The sequence below is a fragment of the Malaclemys terrapin genome, chromosome 2, assembly GCF_027887155.1.
Source record: "Malaclemys terrapin pileata isolate rMalTer1 chromosome 2, rMalTer1.hap1, whole genome shotgun sequence".
NCBI classification, from domain to species: domain Eukaryota; kingdom Metazoa; phylum Chordata; order Testudines; family Emydidae; genus Malaclemys; species Malaclemys terrapin.
The window spans coordinates 95,749,044-95,767,839 of NC_071506.1; the positions used below are offsets into that span (position 1 = coordinate 95,749,044).

The 18,796-nt window shown below is 40.0% G+C and overlaps 1 protein-coding gene across 2 annotated transcripts in view; it reads left to right on the plus strand.

The window, feature by feature from the left end:
* The window catches only part of DOK6 (docking protein 6), a 413,373-nt gene that overhangs the window by 246,973 nt on the left and 147,604 nt on the right, over nucleotides 1-18,796 (plus strand). For both annotated transcript variants that reach the window (XM_054019382.1, XM_054019381.1), the window contains exon 5: nucleotides 15,717-15,906. In XM_054019382.1, the coding sequence (XP_053875357.1) occupies nucleotides 15,717-15,906 (190 nt within the window). The remainder of the gene's footprint in view (nucleotides 1-15,716; nucleotides 15,907-18,796) is intronic.

Here is an 18,796-nt window from a genome sequence, read left to right on the forward strand (position 1 = left end):
GGGAACCATGGAGCATTGCCAAGGGAGAAAGGGTAGGAAGCAGCCCAGGGGACTTAGACTCTTCTCCAGTGAATGAACTGGGACAACAGTCAACGTGTTTTTGGAGGATCCCCACTGACTTGATAGTGAGCCCCACCCCGGGCTAGGACTCGGAGGAGCAGGGAGGGCCGGAATCCCCCTACTTTGGGTGCCACACCCCTCTGAGGGGCACCCAACTTCCCCAATGGATCACACAATACCACAGAGGTGGGCTACTCTATTGACTCCGGCCATAGGCCGTGCTGCCCTGAGCAGAAGGGCTGCTTTATTGACACTGGCCACTAGGCCGTACCACCACATTTATAGTCAGGGTCATGAACGAGGGACCTAACTGGAGGCTATACAGTTTCTGCCCTTCTTCTCACCATATGTGACCCAGCACCCGTGATGGGGGTGTACCTACCCTGCAACAGGTCCCAAGTAGACATGGGAGAATAATAGGTTTTTCAGCTCACTGGCAATTCTGAAATAAATAAATAAATAGTTTTGTGTCAAACACTACATTTTGTTTGAATTTGGAGTATTATTTAATTTTTATTTTTTAACAAAATTAGACATTTTAATTTGTCATTTAAAATAAAAATATCGAAATGAAGCATTTTATTTTTTTCTGATTAATTTGTTTTTTAAACTGAAACAATTTGGTGAATTAACACACATTCACAACATGTTTTGGTGTTGCAGATCCGGCATTTTTTACCAAAAAAAAAAAAATTTGGTCAAAATATTTCACCCAGCTGTAGTCTTAAGTCTATTAACTAAATTGTTAATGTTGCTTGATTGATGCTAAAGTCTGTGTTAGCCTAGTGATTTGAAACAGATTGGCTCTTTTATGATTTTGAGTGTTTGATGGCTGATAGCAAGATATAAAACCATTTTCTAATTCTTTTCATTGTTGTACAATCCTTATTTGTAACACCCAAAACCGTTATTTTCTACCTACTGGTTTTATTGGATCTGTGGCATGTTGTGAAAAATACATGTTCGCATTTTCTCTTTGGCTTTTTTGTTAATATTTTGAAAAGCTTTACATGGTAAACAGCCAGCACGTAAAGGAAAGTAGAAAAGGTTAAAACTTTGATTGTTGTAATGATTGCTAATATATAAATATATATAAGCGGCAGGTTCCCTTCCCTTCATCCCACACCCCCTCCACTGCCACAATTATTCCCTGGTGATAGGAATTAAGCAAGGATGTGGCAGTGCTTGCTTTAATGGAGACCTCTGGCTGGAAAAGTCCTGCTACTAGGGAGGGAATAAAGAAGAGTTTTCAGCTACTGCTGTGCAAAGCACATCATTAACAGTATGAAGCCACCTCTTTGAATTCAATCTCGGTTATTACTCGTAAGAGATATTATTACTCATGTAAATACCTTAATTCCAATGCTTTAGGTGGCTTTTAGCTGTTTTCTTTATATACCAGACTCATAACTCATGGCTGAGTTGAATAAAATTTGTAGGAAACTGAGAGCTGAGCTAAAGCCTCCCTTACTCTTCCTCTCCCCTTTTACCTTCTTTCCTCCCCTCAAAGCCTCCTATATTACTGCAGCTCTCCAACCCCAGGAACTTCAGCAACCCCTTTTCTAGTTAGATTGCACTCCTCTTATTTACATTATATACATACATCTTTGGTATGTGTTTGTACAGTGCTTAACACAGTGGGGCTAGTAAAGAGAGGCTGGACTCGGTTACATCTGGATCCTGATCATTTCCATTGACCCTTAGCCACAAGTGAAGGATCTCTTGAGAGTATGGTACACTGCTCCCTACCACAACCATTCCTCCTGCTGACACAGGGAATAAGAGACCTAGTGTATATCAACTCATTTCTATACAACCACACGTGGTGATGTATTTTGAATCTGTTGACTGAACCTTAATAATAGGAAAAGTTCCACTATTTTAATTTGTTTAGCTGACTTGCTGTGGTTTGCCTGAGGAGTTAGGTTCTTCTGACCAGTTAAATCAAAATGTTTCACTGCTTTAGTTTTTAGTACTATGTTCTCAATCTCCTTGATAAAAATGAAGCTGTTTGTCTGTTGAATATTTACTTTAGCACTGGTAAAATACAAGAGTAATATTTGCTGTCTCATTGTTTGTTTGTTTTTCCCAAAAGATCAATATACACTTCTTTTAGAGGAGGACAAAACAAGTTCTTGGTAGTGGAATGGGATTTTTGCTCCTTGGAGAACACTAAGAACAGACTCCAGGTCTTTGACATTGTTAGTGAAGCTATACCCAGCACAAAACTACTTTTAGTCTGTGAAGAGACTGGGAATCAGAGGTAATAGTGATTGACAAAGGGATGAAACTGTGGTTGCTATTAAAAATTCAGACTTTGCCAACAGTTGGTGACTCTTGCCCTTTTCTTTTATATATGAGAAAATGGTGATATTTCACATACTGTGGTATATGTTGACTTTTTTAATGATAATCATGGGATATATCAATTATATGTAAGGGGGTGGAAAACTCACAGGTAAAGACATCAATTCAATTAAAATATTTTTGAAGTGGTACAAATCAAATCTGAAATAAGGTAATGTGGGATCAGATCCTGCCAGGTACTGAGTGCCTTCAACCATCATTTTGATAGGTATTAAAGATGTTCAGAAAATTGCAGATTGGACCAATAAAATCATAGGATTAGAAGGGGCCACAAGGGTCATCTAGTCTAACTCCCTTCCAAGAGTCAGAAAGAAAAAGTAGGCCAGAAAGACATTCTATCTAGAAAAGGTGCAAAATGCCAAATGTTAAGGCAAATATGCAACCAAAGGGAAAAATCTACCTGATTATCAGTGGAACATCAAAAACCAAAAGTTCTTTATGCAGTTTCTTTGGGAATCCATACATAATGAGCTCACTCCTACTTGTCTTACTTCCTTCAGTGGGACCATTGCACAAATCAGGATTTGGACCTATATATCTTATCTTTTTTTCTGTAGTTCTTGTATTCATTTCTGGATCCATATGTTTAAGACCGAATGTTGGGCCCAATGTAAAGCCCATTGAAAACTCCCATCAACGTAGTTGGCTTTTGAAAATCAGGCCCTATGAGTCTGATCAAAAGTACTCAACTTATGCAGAGGCATCAAAATAAGTGGCATGTTTGGGCATCAGTATGCCCAATAGTGGGCCAGATTCTTCACTTGTTATGTTGGTTTTATCAGAGCATCTTCATTGATTTAAATGGAGTTATGGCAATGTAAAATTGGTATAAGTGACTAGAGAAACTGGACAAGTATATTCAGATTTTAATGCAAAAGTTTAATGGGGGGTTTTGCTTAGAGTGGGTCTGTGGGTGGGTGTGAGAGAGCATGAATTAGTTTTTCATTCCTTTTCACTCTTTCCATGTTATCATTGACTAATGCCTCATAATTGATTTCTCTAGTAAAGACGTTTTGTTAACTATTGTATTGTCTTCCTTTGTATAAGTGCTTTTTATTTGGAAGATACCATAGTATCTCAATTGCAGCAAACTCATTAACTGCCCAAGTATCAAATATAACTTGTTGAACAAAGGTCTTGAATTCCCAGAATAGCCTTTTCCTTTTTATATGCAGTGAAATTACAAACTTAGTCAAAGCATAGAAAAGATTATATAATTCAATTACACTCATCTGATTCATTTTTATAAAATGTTCTTAAATCTATTGAATTACTGTATGTGATTCACTGTATGACAGAATTTTGCACATATTTTATTCATTTTCTGTCATCCTTAATCCATTGTTTATAGTTTCAAATTTGAAAAAGATAAAATACACATTTATGGCTAGTATTATTCAAACAAGACATTTATTTAAACATTAAAAAGCTTATTCAATATATAGCATCTGTAACCAAAGTAAATGGTTAGTAAATCCTAGGCACAACAATCCTTTGCTTCCTTGCTGAAATTAATTGATTTACAATAGCTTTGATATTTAGGAAATTAAGAAATTTTTCTACAAAATATTTTGTAACTGATGTAAAACAGAAAAATTGCTGTTAAAGAGGTTAAATCAATATTTAAGGGCCAGTTCCTCAGTTGGGGTACATTGGGTAGTGCCACTGAATCCATTGGAGCTACACTGATTCATACAAGTGAAGAGCTGGCTAAATTTGCATTTATTTTTATCGGACTGTGGTTGTGGCTTTCCCTAAAAAGAATCTTGGACTTGGGCTATAACTAACAAATGTTACTACTTGAAGATGACAGATGCTGTGAGTGAAAGAGCTCTGTTGGCCACCTGGAAATGATCCAAGTAAAGTTAGTATCCCAAGGACTGTAGTTTGAGGACCATTACTTTCAAGATTAAGACTAAGAGCTAGATTCACAAAGAAATTTAAGTGTGGTGACACTGAGTATCACCACTCCTTACTTTTAGGTGCCTAGAAAATCACTGGGATTCACAAAAGACTGAGTTTGGTGCCTAGGCTCCCTATACAATGAGTAGGGAAAGAGACTCCTAGAGTGGGAATTGCAAAAGCCAGCATTCTAGGTAACTCCTTACCTAAGCTAGCCAGTGGGAGGTGCCAAACTGAGAGATGTGTGCTAAGCCCCACTCCTCTTCCAGAGATAGGCATTTAAGTCTGGGCTGCAGGGAGGTGCCTCCTTCTGCTTGGGATTCTCTGTTGTAAACTCTCTCTTGGTGTTAGACACTTATGCCATTTTTGCAAGAAGCCAAGGGTGAGTGGAGGGAGTTGAGCCCAGTGGTTGGGTACTCAACTGGATCTGGTTCAAATCCTCCCTCTGCCTGAAAGAGAGAAGGAGTTTGAATGGGGATCTGCCACTTCTCAGGTGAGAGCCCTAATCACTGAGCTATAGGATATTCTGATGTGATGTTCCCTCAGTCTCTCCTGTTGAAGCTGTTCCTCTGTGGATATATAATTAAAAATTTAATTGGAGCAGAGAGACTGGATCCAGTGTCTCCCACCTTCCAGGTGAGTGCTATAACCACCAGGTTACAGAGTCACTCCCATGCTTGCTTTATCTCTCGCTCTTTGGCCCAATGTTGAAACTGTTCCACTGTGGATAATTAATGAAAGAATCATTGGACCAGAATCATTGGACTCCATAGCCTGGTAGTTAGACCACTCACGTGGGGGAGACAGTCCCCTTGCTCTAATGAATTTTTAAAATATATATATTCACAGTGGAACAGCTTCAATAGATGAGACTGAGAGAGCCCCACAATACAATATCCCAGGTGTTCTCAAACTTTTTTTGCTGGGACCCCCTTTGAAAATATTTCAGGCTGTGATGACCTCCCTAAAAAGTGACAACCCTCCACTGCCCCATGCCACCCTTACTTCTGCACTGTCGCTACTGGTGGCAGCAGTGTAGCCTTCAGACCTGGGTTCCCGGCTAGCCACTGCCACTCTTGCGACCCCCCTCCAGTAGTCTTGCAACTCCCTTTTGGGTTGGGACCCCCAGTTTGAGAAACCCTGCTTTATAGCCCAGTGGCTAGGGCACTGTGACCCAGGGACCTCTTGGTGTCAACTGGCAGAGGGCACATGGAATTCATAGGGTTTTACAGGGCTCCCGTGGGTCAGATACATGCATAATATTCACCAAAGGGTTGTATATGAGGTCTCTACTGAGAGCCAGTAGCCCACTAGTCGTCATAATCACTGTGAAATGTATGGATGGATAAAATGTATGGAGTTGTTTGCGTATATATACTAAAAATTATGCCCCTAAGGTCTTGGAGTTAAGACAGGTCACTAGGAGGTGACATACCTGAGAAATGTTCCTTTCAGGCAAGAAGTAACGATGCTTATCTCTCTGTCTGGCCACCTGTGTGTTGTGTATTGTAAGCTTCACAGTGGAGCCCTGCATACTGAGCCGTGACAAAAAAGAGATTGTGAAATCTCAAGAGAGGAAATTCACAAGATGAAACAAACAGCAGGGGGTGACTTATTTATGCCTAAAGAGAAAGGATTGCTGGGTGTAACAGGGGGTACAATGGAGGCAAGTTGAGCAGTATACGTGAAAGGAGGATCGCAGCCAAGCCTGGCTGTAAAACGCTGGAAGGACTTTGGGTGAGCCTTGCTCTATGAGGCATGAGAGCATCTAGTTAATTAACTCTCACTTCTAGAATTATGATTATATTTTATATGTTACCGTTTGTTTCCAATACTTCTACTTGCCGTTACTTAATGTACATTTGATGTCACTATAAATATATCTGAATGCTGTTTATTAAGCGGAGCAGTAATCTGAGGTGGAACTGGTAAGCTGAGGTGTACAGTTCTTTTGGAAGCAGGGAATCTGTGGATACTGTGAATGGCTAGTAGAACAGTGGATGGACACTCTGGGAGGAAACTTATAGGGCTCAAGGGTTGGAGTGTACCTATTGCTAACCTGTAAGGAGACACTGGGGCCTGCGTAGACCTAGAACTCTTTCACGGCGGCAAGCGCTGGGAGGAAGGTTGGAGGAGGGGGAACGTGGCACGCTCAGGGAGGAGGCGGGACTGGGGCGGGGATTTGGGGAAGGAGTCCAACAGAGGCAGGGAGGAGGCAGAGTTGGGGAGGGGACTTTGGGGAAGGGGTTAGAATGGGAACGGGGCAGGGGCAGAATCAGGACGGAACTGGGGGAGTCGAGCACCCACTGGCGCTGGGAAAAGTTGGTGCCTATGCCTGAAGCCAATAGGGGTGCAGGGTTAGGAAACCCGCGTGGCACAGGTCCCAGTGCGTTGCACTTAGGACTAGCCAAGATAGTGATTCAAAATCTGGAAGTATTGGAAAAAGCCAAAAACTGGAGCTAGCTAACAGAATCAAAGAATAGGAAGCAAAGGAAAGCGCTCAGGAAAAAAGAGCCCCCAAAAAAGCTGGAAGCAGAAGCCCAAGAAAGAGGGATGGAAAGGTGGCGCAAGCTTAAATACAAGGACGGAACCTTCAGCTCCACTTGTACTTCTCCTCAGGGATCACCCATCTGGGACAGACTATGCCTGAGTTACAGGGGGACAGATTACATCAAAGAATATTTGACCACCTTTGAAAGAATACGCAGGATACACCAAATCCCTGATGACTAAAGAGTGACTGTCTTAATTCCCAAACTGACTGGAAAGTCTTACAAGTGTTTCATGATTTGAATGTAAATGGTTTGTTGTATGCTCCGTTTAAGGGGTCTGTGTTAAAAAGGTTTCAGAGGCATATTTATGAAGGTTAGAAACCTCAAAACACTTGATAAAATAAGTTACAGGATATACGCCCATAAAATGGGGTAGTATTTGAGAAAATGGATAAAAAGTAAAGGGGCAGAGATTTAGGACAAGTTGATAGATGTACTTGTTCAGGAGCAGTTCTCTGATGTCAGCTCTGATAAGGTTAGGGCAGTGGTTTGGGGAAACTCCCCAGCAAATGTAGAAGAGCTGATTTATACCTGGAAGTGAGACCATTCATAGAGCATGGATACCGAAGAGAAAGGCAAACGCCCTAAAAGGGAGTCCACAGTGTGTTCCTGGGAAAAACAAGGGATGGGAGGGGACTAAGCACACATCACACAGTACCAGGCTGTTCCTGGTAACCCTAATTACTGGACCCCAGTCCAATTGGGCAGCCCAAGAAAGTGTGTCGTGTGTTCAAGGGATCCACATGAAGAAACAGTGCCTCCGGTATGGAGACTCCATATACAATGCCCAATTCACCCAGATTAATGCAGTTACCCCTTGAGTTGGAGACTTCAGTGGTGGCACAGGGGAGTCCAGTTAATGTTGTCAGGTTTGACCTCTTGGAGGTAGACAAAGAATTTATTAAAGAGGCCAAGGTAAATGATAAAGTGTGCAAGAGGTGGAGAGACACTGCTGCCCAGATCTTTCTAATCAAAAGAGATGTGGATAAGCAGGTTGATATGTTCCCAGAGGAGAAGGCAAAACTTCTTGTGTTGGGGCAATTTAGAACCATGGTAGCTTTAGCCTGCATTGAATTAGGAGTGAAAAGGTTTAAGAGATACTTTGAATGTGGGGATTCTTAAGAATTTACCAGCTGATGTATTGGTGGGAAATGACGTAATATCACTCCAAAGAGGTGAATATTATGACCCACAGCAAGAGAGAATATGTCCCTAAGTGCCCTGGGGTAAGCTCTGAGGAGAAAGAGGCAGCTGAGAGGGGAGAGGAACCCTCTGTGCCCTTGTCAGCAGAAAGTTATGATGTGTCTCCCCGTTGCCTGAGACAGCTTTCGGTGCAAGCAAAAGCCAAATGGAGTTTGCTACAGAACAAAGTGCAGATGCCCCCCTGGAAAGCAAAGAGAGGCCAGCCTCAGTAATGCCCCAGAGAAAGAGGCCAGGAGGGGGCTCTTTATAGAAGAGGGAAGAATTTATAGGGACCCCAGTTGGGAAAAACAAAACTCGTGGGGAGGCTGACAAATAATTGATCATGCCCACAAAGCATCATAAGCAGTTAATGCCACTAGCCCTCGATCACCCTTTTGTTGATCACCCGAGAATGGAGAGATCATACGAAAGGCTAAAGAAAAATTTCTATTGGCCCAGTACTCAAAATGAGGTAAAGAAATACTTCAAGACTTGTGACTCATGCCAAAAGTGAAAAAAGAGTGTATGTTTCCACAAGGCTCCTTTGCATCCTTTACCTGTAATCAAAGGGTTGTCATGGATATCATAGGGACCCCCTACCCAAGCCAGCCAAGGGAGAAAAAGATTTATATTACACTGGTCTACAATTTTTGAGAATTCGTCTGCTTCAGAGATAAAATGTGCTATTTATTATGTATTTTGATGTGCTGAATTCAAATATGACAATTAAAACAATTGATTGGCTACTGTTTCTAAGAGATTTAAGTTTTTACATTTTATGTCTATGTATATTGTGTAGATAGTAGAGTTTTAATCATAAATTGTAAACCTAGGTCTTTTCATGTGTTTATGGTTGCTTTACATGATAACATTTCACCTGTCATGTTTATGTAACACTTTAAAAATCAGCAAAAGGGTTATATAAATAAAATGTATTATGAAACAAAAGGCAAAAAACTATTATGTACATAGTTTAGTCCTATTCAGTGTCTATTCGGCGCTTCTTGGCTTGTCTCTTGTATTCATTAAATGGAGCATCTCTTGTCACTGTCCAGCAATAGTCTGCAAGCATTGATGGGCTGCATTTGCCCTGATAGCGTTTCTCCATTTTTGCAATGTCCTGGTGAAATCGCTCGCCGTGCTCGTCGCTCACTGCTCCGCAGTTCGGTGGAAAAAAATCTAGATGAGAGTGCAAAAATGTATCTTTAGTGACATGTTGCAACCAAGGCTTTTGTATGCCTTGAGGAGCTTTTCCACCAACAAACTGTAGTTGTCTGCCTTGTTGTTTCCAAGAAAATTTATTGCCACAAACTGGAAGGCTTTCCATGCTGTCTTTTCCTTGCCACGCAGTGCATGGTAAAATGCATCATCTCGAAGAAGTTCACGAATCTGAGGACAAACAAAGACACCTTCCTTTTTCTTAGCTTCACTTAACCTTGGAAATTTTCCACGGAGGTACCTGAAAGCTGCTTGTATTTTGTCAATGGCCTGGACAAAGTTCTTCATCAGACCCAGCTTGATGTGTAAGGGTGGTAACAAAATCTTCTTTGATTCAACAAGTGGTGGATGCTGAACACTTTTCCTCCCAGGCTCCAATGACTGTCGGAGTGGCCAATCTTTCTTGATGTAGTGGGAATCTCTTGCATGACTATCCCATTCGCAGAGAAAACAGCAGTACTTTGTGTATCCAGTCTGCAGACCAAGCAAGAGAGCAACAACCTTCAAATGGCCACAAAGCTGCCACTGATGTTGGTCATAGTTTATGCACCTCAAAAGTTGTTTCATGTTGTCATAGGTTTCCTTCATATGGACTGCATGACCAACTGGAATTGATGGCAAAACATTGCCATTATGCAGTAAAACAGCTTTAAGACTCGTCTTCAATGAATCAATGAACAGTCTCCACTCATCTGGATCGTGAATGATGTTGAGGGCTGCCATCACAGCATCGATGTTGTTGCAGGCTACAAGATCACCTTCCATGAAGAAGAATGGGACAAGATCCTTTTGACGGTCATGGAACATGGAAACCCTAACATCACCTGCCAGGAGATTCCACTGCTGTAGTCTGGAGCCCAACAGCTCTGCCTTACTCTTGGGTAGTTCCAAATCCCTGACAAGGTCATTCAGTTCACCTTGTGATATGAGATGTGGTTCAGAGGAGGAGGATGGGAGAAAATATGGGTCCTGTGACATTGATGGTTCAGGACCAGAAGTTTCATCCTCTTCCTCGTCTGACTAAAGTGAGAATGATTCTGGTGCATCAGGAACCGGCAGTCCTTCTCCGTGGGGTATTGGGCGTATAGCTGATGGAATGTTTGGATAATGCACAGTCCACTTTTTCTTCTTTGATGCACCTTTCCCAACTGGAGGCACCATGCAGAAGTAACAATTGCTGGTATGATCTGTTGGCTCTCTCCAAATCATCGGCACTGCAAAAGGCATAGATTTCCTTTTCCTGTTCAACCACTGGCGAAGATTTGTTGCACAAGTGTTGCAGCATATGTGTCGGGCCCACCTCTTGTCCTGATCTCCAATTTTGCAGCCAAAATAAAGGTGATAGGCTTTCTTAACCATAGTGGTTATACTGCACTTTTGTGATGCAAAAGTCACTTCACCACAAACATAGCAGAAGTTATCTGCACTGTTCACACAAGTACGAGGCATCTCTGCTCACTTTGGCTAAACAGAAATGTGTCCCTTTGCAAAATCAAACACTGACAAATAAAAGAGCATGACACTGTATGATTTCTAGAGCTGATATAGGGCAATTTGTTCAGCAGAGTGATGTAAGCTTCGTTATGATTGCATCATCCATGACTTCTAGGAATAACATGATGCAATTCATATCATGTATGACGCAATACCAGCTTCAGATTGCATCATTCATTGTTTTGCCTAAAAAGCAAGTACTGTCCAAACCCAGTCATAGATTTATTCATAGATCCAGTCAAAGATGTATTTTAGTCATTTCTGGTTTAAATTGAGATCCCTTCCCTTTATAACTCACTTATCCTCCGCCATTCCCAAGTCAAGGGTTGTATATACTGACCCAATAGCATATCTTGAAAACTAGAGCCAATCAACAATTTTAAGCATCATTTTCGTTCTCAATGACCCAGAATTAGTAAAGTTTGACTACATTTATTTCAGAAGCATTTTGGCTGTAGAGCAGTGTTATTAGTGGTGGATTTTGCCACCAGGAATCCAGAAGCATTTGCTCTTCCAAATGTGGAAGCTGACACAATTGCTAAGGCACTGTTTTCAGTATTCAGCAGGGTGGGCTATCCAAAAGAGAAGTTATCAGATCATGGGTCAGATTTCATGTCCCAGCTGTTTGGTGAGCTATGGAGGATATGTTGGGGGTAAAATAACTGAAATCTGCCCCATCCCATCCAGAAACAAATGGAGTAGTCGAGAGGTTGAATGGAATCCTAAAATCTATGCCAAAAAATGTATGTAAACAATAAGGCAAGTGACTGGGATATAATGTTACCCAGTCTGTTGTTTGCTTACTGCGAAGTGCCACAAAAGTCCTTGGGGTTTGCTCTATTTGATCTCCTGAATTGGAGAAAGTCCAGTTCAGGTCTCCTGGATCTCATTAGAGACTCCTAGGAGTGTGGCACTGAAGCAGGGGGGGCAAATGGTGACTGCATATGTGCAGACATTCAGGGGGGAATTAAAAAACCATGATGGAAATAATGCAGCAAAACCTCACTACAAGCCAGGCAGCTCAGAAAGAATATGATCGCAATACCTATAATCAGTCATTTCATGTGAGGGATTTGGTACTGGTATTACTCCCTATAAAAAGATACAAAATGCAGAACTCATGCGAGGGGCCTTTTGAGGTGGTAGAAAGGGTTAGCAATGTTACCTACAATGTACAAAGACCCTGTATCAGGGTTGCACCACAGACTGTGCATATAAATGAGTTAAAAGCTTATCACAATCGTAAAGCCACTGTAAACATGATATGCTATGCAGAGAAGGACTGTAAGACTTTTAATGATTCAGTGACTGAATGCCATAGTGATACACCACTAGAGAGCATTAATTGTTATGAAGGGTTAACCCTAACCAAAATAAACTAAGATTATGGCTGTGGTGCAAAGCACTAGCAGATATTTTCCAGCAGGGCTGGCCTGACTCACAAAATCGTCCAACAGATTAACACTGCAGGACCACAGCCTGCGCCCAGCAGATCATACTAAACATCTGGTAGAATGAAGGAGCAATTCCCTAAGGAGATAGCTAGTATGCTAGACGTGACAATAATTACAAAGTCAAATAGTCCCATGGCTTCTCCAGTTGTTATGGTCCCCCAAAGGAATGGGACCATATGGTTTTGTGTTGAATATAGGAAACTTAATGCTGTCATTGTTTCAGATGCATAGCCTATGCCATAGCCAAAATCAATGACATACTAGACTCTTTGGGCAGGACAAAGTTCCTGAGCACCCTGGTTTTGACAAAGAAGCATTGGCAAATTGCCTTAGACAACCCTGTCAATCTCACTACAATTGCTCAGAGAGATGATGTTCCTACAGTGACAGAAAAACCCCGTTTGTCGCTGTAGGCTGTCTTCACTGTAGGGCTATACTGGTGTAGCTCAGCACAGTAGTTATGCCGGTATAGTCCCTGTAGTGTAGACATGGCCTTAGATATTTTTATGGTTGCTGCTAAATTTCTTTCTTAGACAAAATGTTTCATTTAAGAAATAGTCTTCCCCTTTATTCTACACTCTGAAGATCATTGTTAGTTTATATATTGACAATGATTTTTTTTTCATCATAATAAAGGACTTCTGTTCTCCAAGGCCTACATCCTGGACTGAGTCACATAACCCAAGTAGCTTGCTCTGTGCTGCTCTGCTCCATGGAAAGATGGAGTAGGGAATACCTGGCTGCATGCCCTCTGTGGTGGAATGATAGATGGGTCTGCATAGCAGCAAATTCTCTGGCCTTGGCTTCACCAGACCATACTCTGCCCACAACTGACCCTAATGTCCAGAGGGAAGTTGTGAAGCTGAGCACCATGCCGCCCCAGGGATGCACCCTCAAACTGGTCAGAGAACCTCATAAACATTAACAAGTTTATCCTCACAATGTGAGCAAGTATTATTATCCCCAAATTCACAGATAGACAGAAACTGAGACATAGAGAGAGTAAGTAAATTGCCCAAAGTCATTCAGGGAATCTGAGGCAGAACTGGGGATTGAGCCTTGATTTCCTAAACCTTAGCTATGCAGTTGAGGCAGGATTTGCCTCTGAAACCCAATTTTTTCCCTTGACTTCACAGAGAAACTGTGCAAACCTTCCCCAGCAGATTTGACCCTAATTTTTAATTCCGTGCATTATTCCTCAGCATTCATTTTCCTCCCACTTTCCTGTTGTCTGCACACTTTCATAAATTTTAGTTAAAAAATTGTACTCTTAGTTAAAAAACAAAACTGAAAATCTGTAAAAACAAACATTTGCTCCTCCAGTGCATGTATGAATAACTTCTGTTATTGCCTGCCTGAATAAGTTCATATGGTTCCACTTGGTTGCCTTGCAGCTGATGTTCAGTTTAATCAGACATATTTCCTCTCAATCCATGACACCTCACCTTAGACACTGACCTTGAATGCAGAGTAGACAAATGTCTCCTGACAATTTGAGTATATCATGTCTCCTGAATGCCCTTATGTGATAATATCCTCAAACAATTCCATGAAGTTAGGTTCCTTTCTGTGAACATTTTGGTAGCTTTTAAATCATGTTGAGCTTTTCTCTGTACACTCTTCAAAATGGCATCCTCTGTACAATGTGACCTCTCACACATTGTGTGCAAGGTCACACTGACAAGAGAAGGCTTATACCATTCCTGTAAGTACCAGAATGTCTCGTATTCTGGGAATTCAGCAGTGCAATCCTCACCAGGAATGGTAATAGCACAACAGTACAAAACTAAAGTCTAGTGTGTAACTAAATCATAACAGTGTCTATTATGAAGTAGAAGTCATGAGACTGGCTAGAAATCAGTGTCCACAATCATTTTTGTTAGCCCATCTGTCAATCATTTCTATTATTTCACTCTCACACTTTTCCTTCCCTCCTCTATCTTAGGGTTTTGCATAATGCCCATCACTGTAGTATCTAATCACTGAACAATATAATCATGTACAATTCTAATACAAAGAGTAAGTAAGCTACTATGATGTTCTCTAGATTCTTCAGTCAGTAGTCACTGTCTAAGGGCTTTTTATCCAATGCCAATTGAAGTCAGTGGAAGACTTCATTTATTTTAGTGGCATTGGATTAGATCTCTACTGAAGAAATCTCTGTGACCAGGAAGGGAAATTGTTTACAGTGATTTTAACTACATCTGCTAAGCTATTTGTGCTATCTGTTAAAGGACTGTCACTAAACATTGCAGGGTTTCCACACATGGGACTTTAGTCATAAAATACAATTTACAGGGCTAACACCCATTAGTATGATTCATGAGAAATGGAATTTAAGAGAAGAGGTTGGATGGCCAGAAGATTGAGTGAATCAACTGGGGAGGCACTAATGGGTCAAAATTAAATGGACTGAGACAGAATATTGTTGGGGATGACAAGTTTATTTATAGCCACATGGGGTTGCAAATCTTACTGTACATGTGATTGTTCCCTGATCACTTTAATTCCATAACCAAATTTATGTTCATTTCTGCTCCTACATTTTTAGCTTATTTTGCATTAATTTGGATGCTCATTTACAACTTCTTCCTCCACTGATCTATCAAAAAGTGTATTTAACAAATGTTGAAAATACAGTCTGGTCTGTTGACTTACACACATAATGTAGGTCTCTTTTGACTGTTATATTTAGTTACTCTCTCTACAAACCATCCTTAAATGAGTTTTAATTCCTTTCACAATTGTAGGAGGACCCTCTCAATGAATGTCTCCCCAAGACTGGATTTTTTAAAAAATGTTCTGCACCAAACCCTGGCTCTTTTATTAATTTTTGAAGCCACTTTTCCTAATTGGCCCTTATATACATATATGTATGTTTCCAACAGCTCATTTATAGAGTGAGTATTTCTGATGCCCTGTCTTGAATTGTTATTTTATTCATAGCTTTGGTCTTTTTAGCACCCTTAAAAGCAGTAACACAAAACTGCAAGTATGTGACCTAGTTCCACAAATGCAAGGAAATTCAGAAACAAAGCTACAAATCGAGGCTGACATTCTGCCCTGGATCATGCCATTGTGCCTTGAGAATTAAAATGTAACCCAGCATTTCCAATATTTGCACCTTCAAATGTTGACTGTTTTTCTGTTTGTGTGTGCGTGCACATATATATAATATATGTGGCAATAAACTACAATTTGATTTAAAATTCCCTGAGTAGCATCATGAGCTGTTTCCATCCATCTGAGTAAATGATGCTGTATATCATCTAATAATTTTGTTTCTAGTAGTACTGTATGTAAAATGCCAGGAGCCAGATCTTTCACTTATGTAAATGTTATAGCTTCATTGACTTCATGTAAATCAGGATCTGGCTCACGATTTCTAAAATTTCTGTAGCCAGGCAAATTGGTATTCTGTTAATTTTTCAAATTAACTCTCATTTTCACCAGATTTCCCTCTCTTTTTGCTTTTTTTCCTTCCCAGAGCGATTCAACGTATATCTTATGCCTACACCAAATTTAGATATCTATGGGGAATGTACAATGCAGATCACCCATGAAAACATCTATCTCTGGGATATCCATAATGCCAAGGTCAAGCTGGTCATGTGGCCTCTGAGTTCTTTGAGGAGATATGGGCGTGACTCAACATGGTTCACATTTGAGTCTGGAAGGTAAGAGTTAAGGAAGTGTGGCAAGTGGGAAGAAAATGCATATCACTCCATTGTTCAATTACTGGGGGGGAAATATTGTTACCATGGAAATTCTGGCTGATAGTTACTAAGAGTTACCTACCTATGCCTTGATTTTGAAAATAGCTGTATACTACTGCTATAATACTGACATGTGGAGAGAGAGAGTGATTCTTGAGAGGCAGATCCTCTAAATTAGGCTATTCCATTTTTTGCATGAACAAGAAAGAGTAAATGTACTGTCCATACTATCTACCTTTTTGTATATTATTTTTCAAAATGCTTCACATTCAAAAGGATTGCATCATGCCTAACATTTAAAAACACTGAAAAAAGTATGAATGCCGCCCTTTTGTTTGTATCCAGCTTATTTCCATTTGTAGCATTGCTGGGATGGTCTTTCAAATAATGGGAGCTGTGTTATCACATTTGAGTATTAGAGATGTGGCTATGCTCATGAAAGCTAGCAGGATATGTGTGTGCAGGATGCAGAAAAAATTAAAATCTGGTGAATGTCAAGGTGGTTTCTTCCTGTAATATGAAAAGAAAAAACAACACTGGACAATAGGTGTAGGGTTTGTCTACATAGGGCAGCAAAGCACATTAGAAGAATATGATTTATAAAGCACTCTAATGGGTTGTGCTCTAACTGCCCTAAATGGCATGCTCTAAAAGGTACCTCGTGTGCATTAAAGTAGTCCTGTTTCAAACAGGACATTAACATGAACAAGGAACCTTTTAGAGAGCACCAGCAGGGTCTACACAAGACAGAGTGCAACACGTTAGAGCACTTTACAAATCATACCCCTCTAATGCACTTTGCCTTGCCATGTAGACAAGCCCTACGTCTTTTTTACAATTTCTTTTTGATGATAGTCATGTCCTTATAGCTATGTGCATCAGGGTTCATTTTTACAGGTGGTTTTTGGGGTGCTACTTCCTTTCCTTCACATCTTCACCATTAAGAAACTTAATAGGATTATTCCAACAGAATTGATGGAAAATCTACAATGACTGACCTGTGGTTCAGTTATACTTCCAACAGATGAATTAGTGTGAAATAATTCAGATGTAGGTTTATAGAGAAACTGTTCTACTCCAAAGCTAATAGACACAGTAGCAAGTGCATTCTTGGGTGAGGTTGGTTACAGAAACCACTTAACTAATTGCACATTTTAAAGTGGTTATATTGTAAGATTCACAAAGGCTGAAAGGGTAAGAAAAGTCTGAAAACAAAAGGTAAACATCTATAGTTATTTGATGCTTGTAGCACTATAGCATTTTCAACAGACTTCCCTTTTTGTCCATTAAAATTGTGTTTAATTAAAAATAAATAAATCTGTCAATGGGGAAAAGGCTACATTCATTGGACTGAGGTTAATCATACAACATAACTTTGTATATCTGCCCAATGCATGTTTCATGAGTTGCATCTCTGAGTAAAAGAAATCTCTCTGTTAAAATCTGATATAGCTCTAATTAAAGTCACTGGAAAGAGAATTAAATTGGGCCTTTAAATAAGAGACAAGTCCTGTAACTAGAAATGATCAAAACATTTTGATGAAACATTTTTCTGTTGGAACTGAAATGTTTTGCTAACACATATTAGTTTAAATGAAAATTTTGTCAGGAAAGTTATTTGGGTCCAGGATGGAATTTCAGAGAGAGGGAGACCTACCCCAGAATACCTAATTTTCCTGTGTTTAGGGCACTCGCCTGCGATGTGGGAAACCCAGATTCTAATCCCTGCTTTGGCTGATTTGTAGCAGGGAACTGAACTTGGGTCTTCCGTATCCCAGGTGGGTGCCCTAATCACTGGGCTATGTGCTACTCTTGGGTTGTTCTGTGTCTCTCTCTGTCTTATTTTTGTCATGAAAAAATTGAAAAGGTCTTGCTTTTGTTCCACATCACAAGAAAAATAATCTTACATCTCGAATTTTTTTCATGAAGCAGAATTGTTTACTGGCCAACTTTTACTGTGTTACCAGCTAGTCCGTAATTATATCCCTACAATGAACATATGCATCCAGGTAAAAAGCAATAACTCCATAACCACCTGCACTTCCCATTGTAACTAATATTTTCAATACATGATGCATCTACAAACCATATTATAACTCAGACTATATTAGTTATTTTCACCCTTCCTTATAATTGGTGGTGCTTCCAGCCTGATGAAAAGTAGATTCCTTTCCTTTGTTCTGGTATTGTGAGTTAGATCTACCTTTATCTGTTACGCTTCATTTTCTTTGATCTGATCCCTCCCTTGGTTCTTTTGGAGTTCCTTATATATATATATATATATATATATATATATGTGTGTGTGTATGGAAATGTTTGTATGTGGATTTGCACTGGCACAGAAAATAGGGAGGTAATATATGACTACAGAAGAAGCAGTGCCTTTAATATCATAAGCCTATGAAATGCAACATTGATGCACTTTTAAAAACCTGTCCTTGGCTTTATTCTATGGTTCTCTCTCCAGCATGTCTCTGAACATTATTATTGCCTGGTTCTTTGATCAGTTCATCTCCAAATGCAGCAAAATCCTGATGTATGGTCTCTTTTTAAAAGTCAACAGTTGAGTCATGCCATAAAAGGATGTTCACAGTAGTAGTGTTTTCATCAGAGGCATCAAAATACACATTAAATAACAACAGTTGCTTTATGAGAAATACTTACAAATACATTGTTAAAATATTTGTATTATGGGTTAGCAACTAAGTCATATTTTACTTTATTCCAATGGGATTACTTGTGAAGCAAAGTACCATTTAAGTGCGTCTGGTTGGGAAAAAAAAAACCTTAATAATAAAAATTAACTATGTACACATTATCTACACCAGAGGTTCACAAACTTGATTTGTGG